This window comes from Egretta garzetta, unplaced genomic scaffold (genome assembly GCF_000687185.1).
Source record: "Egretta garzetta isolate BGI_Z169 unplaced genomic scaffold, ASM68718v1 scaffold581, whole genome shotgun sequence".
NCBI classification, from domain to species: Eukaryota; Metazoa; Chordata; class Aves; order Pelecaniformes; family Ardeidae; genus Egretta; species Egretta garzetta.
Genome location: NW_009258623.1, coordinates 476261 through 479757, shown reverse-complemented (window position 1 = coordinate 479757; position 3497 = coordinate 476261). Strand labels below are relative to the sequence as shown.

At 50.3% G+C, this 3497-nt stretch overlaps 2 protein-coding genes across 2 annotated transcripts in view; both read right to left on the bottom strand.

The window, feature by feature from the left end:
* Positions 1-427, bottom strand: part of EIF4B (eukaryotic translation initiation factor 4B) — a gene marked incomplete at its 5' end in the record, with an annotated part of 6431 nt that extends 6004 nt beyond the window's left edge. The window contains one exon of the mRNA XM_035903696.1: positions 200-427. Within this exon, the coding sequence (XP_035759589.1) occupies positions 200-427 (228 nt within the window). The remainder of the gene's footprint in view (positions 1-199) is intronic.
* A 38-nt stretch (positions 428-465) lies between these two features.
* Positions 466-3497, bottom strand: part of KRT18 (keratin 18) — a gene marked incomplete at its 5' end in the record, with an annotated part of 13454 nt that continues 10422 nt past the window's right edge. Inside the window, one exon of the mRNA XM_035903695.1 lies at positions 466-557. Coding sequence (XP_035759588.1) covers positions 466-557 — 92 coding nt within the window. The remainder of the gene's footprint in view (positions 558-3497) is intronic.

Below are 3497 nucleotides of genomic sequence, written 5' to 3'. Positions count from 1 at the left end.
CGGCGGGAAAACCCAGCCAGCGCCGGCCCCAAACGAAGCGGCGGGAGCCAGGAGCCTCCTCGGCCGATCCGCAGCGAAGCAGGAACGGACACAGGGAAACGGGGCGCGAAAGGGGATCACTGCATCCAAAATCCTTGTTTTTACAACCCACGTTACCCCCAGCACTGCAGCCCAGCCCGGGCTCCGCACTGTTACTCACATTGAGTCCTCTGAAGAAGTCCTTGATGGATTCTTCCGTCACGTCATAGGGCAGGTTTCCCAGAAAGGCGGTGTAAGGGGGGGATTTCGGGAGGCGGCTTCTGTCTATGTTGGGTTCCCGAGCAGCCCGCGGGGCGGTGGGCAGGATGGAGCGGTCGATCGGAGGGGCCCGGTACACGTCGTCATCGTTACTGTGCCAAGTGGTAGAAACTAAGGAGAGAAATTCAACAAATCACCCAAAAAAACCCCCACCCAACTACAGACTGGTCACCGCCATCGTCCTCGCCGCACGGTGCCGATGGCGGCGTTACAGCCGAGGAGCTGCCCGCTAAAACCCTGAAATTCATCCGGCCGAGGGCCTGGGACCCCGTGTGAAAGCCCAAAAGGCACCAGCAGCCCCCAGGGAGAAACCGAGGCAGGCTAAAAAACACAAGGGAGGGCGACTGTTTCGTATGGCCACTCATTTAATAAAGCATTAAACCTTCCCGGGATTAATTCCTGGCTGCCACGGCTCAATATTAATGTTTTCAGAGGGAGAATTCGCGGAGACGGCTGAGCCGGAGGTCACCATGCTCACCGGTGAAGTCGTGGGCTTCGGTGAATCCACCCACCCTCTGCTTCCTCTGCTCCGGTTACACCGACAAAAAGCTCTTTATCCCATTCCTGTTCCCTGCGCGGGTGCAAATCTCCCTCCCCTTCACCAGACCGTGACTCTCGGTCCTAGCGAGAACGTGGTTTCCTCTCTGAGCTTAATTGCCCCCCCAGAAAAGAAAGAGCCAGCGAATTTCACAATGTTTGGGGGTGTTGTTCCGGGTCACCGGCTGTTCGAGGCTACAGCCAAACCCGGAGCCGGCAGCGGTGCGGTTATCAACACTTCCCACCCGTTTTTTTCTGCAGCGGTGGAAGAAGGGGAAGGATCTATCTGTGGACAAACTGCCTCCGTGTCCCTCAGACCACACGAGGAAGCCAGAAGCAGAGCGCTTCTTCCTTTAATGTCGCAGGGCAAGAGGCTTCTGGGATCGGGGTTTGGCTCATTTAGGAACTGCGTACTCCTGCGAGCCGGGAAATCATGGAATCGTTTGGTTGGAAACGATCTTTAAGATTGAGTCCAACCACTCTGGATAGGCATCAAAGCACCACCCTCCTCCACCCCCCACTCTGCTACCCTGGCAGTGCTCCCACCAGCCAACTGCCTGGCCCAGCAGGTCACAGCGCTGGACCTGCCACCGCTTCATATAAAAGATAAACGTGCCTCCCCCCAGATGCAGCAAAGGGGTGAGGTGGGAGTCAGCACAAGCACAGCTGTGTGTCTCAGAGACTGCACGAGACTTGACAAGCCTAATTATGGGGAAGGCCTCCCCTAAAAGCTCCTCTCTCAAATTTATTGGGTGGCTGCTGTGAAGGAAATCTTGCTGATGGTTTTCTTGTCTTTGTCTCGTATCTTCCTTGGCAAAAAAGGAACAATCTTTGGTTCCAATATCTAATTATTTAATCTCTGATAAAAATCAGTACTTTAACAGATACATTACTGTGATGATGGCCAGAAAACCAATGTTCCTTGCAAGGAGAATCATGGAAAGGTGAAGAAAGCTTTGCTTTTTCATAACTGCTGCCAATAATAATCTAGTGAATCTAGTGAGTTTGAAGTGCCAGCTATAGTTTCTGTCACCTTGAATCCAATGAAAAGTGAAACCACTCTCTGTGGCAAGGACTTGTCTTTGTTCTTTGCCTTTAGACACATTCGCACAATAGAACTATGAACCATGACTCTGATTTCTAAGCACTATACACAAATAGCTGTTATCTGATTAGAAAGTAAAGACTAAGCTCATGTCCTTAACATGAATCTGATTTTGCTCAGTTTTCACAATACATTCACGACCTGAATGAGAGAAAAAAGCATACCTGGCAGAAAAGAGATGATGACCCCTTTACCTTGAAAATATCATTTGAATTCTAAGAGCACAAAGGAAGAGAAATTAGGCCTGGTTTTTATCTTTACCCAAGCTTGATTAGGTCATAGAAAGTTCAGGTAATACTCATGCCTCACAGCCACAATCATCACAGCAGTAGAGAAGCTAACGGAACAGAAAGAAATGAATAGAAATTAAAACTTTTTAACGAATATTCCAGCTGCCTGATTGCAAAGAAAAGCTTCAAAATAAAAACTGTCTAGAAGTATATCGACACATTCTGTTCTGATTAGCATCCAAATTATGTAAGTCAGCAGCACAGCCAGTGAAAACTATTACCTGAAAGAACTCCCCTCACTTAAGATGTTTTGAGAGGAAAGCTTTAATTTAAAAACTGTGATGACCGTGCATTTAAATATTTTAAATTATCATTATCATGCATGAGACTGCATAAACAATCTTCCCTGCATTCTTTTTTTCTCAAGTGACTAGGGTTTTCTTGTTTCTGTTCTTTTTTTTTAACTTAATGCCGTTGCAAAGTAAGGTTGTCCAAATACCGGCTCAGGGACTTGGGGTTTTTTTTTGGCTCTGCCAGAGCTGCAAGCGGCCGCAGCATTTATTTGTCGAGGCTTCGCCGTCTCCTGATGAAGCCGGGCGTCGCGACGGGCTGCGACACCTCCCAGCAGCGCCAGGGAAGCCGGGCTATTTTTAGGGTTATGATGCAGTTTGCAAAATTCAGCATTTCTTTTTTTTTTTTTCCCCCTTGTGGAAGGAATTGCTGCCCCCCTGCGGCATTGCCGTCTGGAGCAGGGGCCAACGGCACCTTTATCAGCAAAAATATTTCCGGGCCCGGCCCCGGGGGCTCAGCTCTTTGGGACACCCCCTCGGCGGGGTTTTTACCCCTCTCCTCTCCCAGGAGCCGGGCTGCTTTAAAAGATACCGCAGCGAGAGCCACGCGAAACCGCTAATTGCTTTTGAAAACACGCGCCCTTATCTTCGTTAAGGAGAAATAATAAACTTCGGGGCCGCCGGACTTCAGGCAGATAATCTCTCCCCAGGCTGCCGGCTGGGGAGCGCGATAGTTAAACCAGTGAAGTGTCGCGGGAGCCTTAACGAAGATAAAAACGACGCGGGAGTTTCGCAGGCTACTCGGTTGCCGTCTCTAATTAGGCAACGCTCGCCTGCCAACGCTCGGAGCCAAGGGATGGTTCACCAAACGGCGCTTAAAATGGTTTCTTCCACAGAAATCCCTGCCCTGGTGCCGATATAACATCGATCCAGCGGGGAAATACGAGGGTGAGAGGTTCCGGGTATGGATCCGCCGCCTGTGTGCAACGCCGGGCCCGCGTCCGGCTTCCCAGCTCCCCCCAAATCCTCATTTTCTGG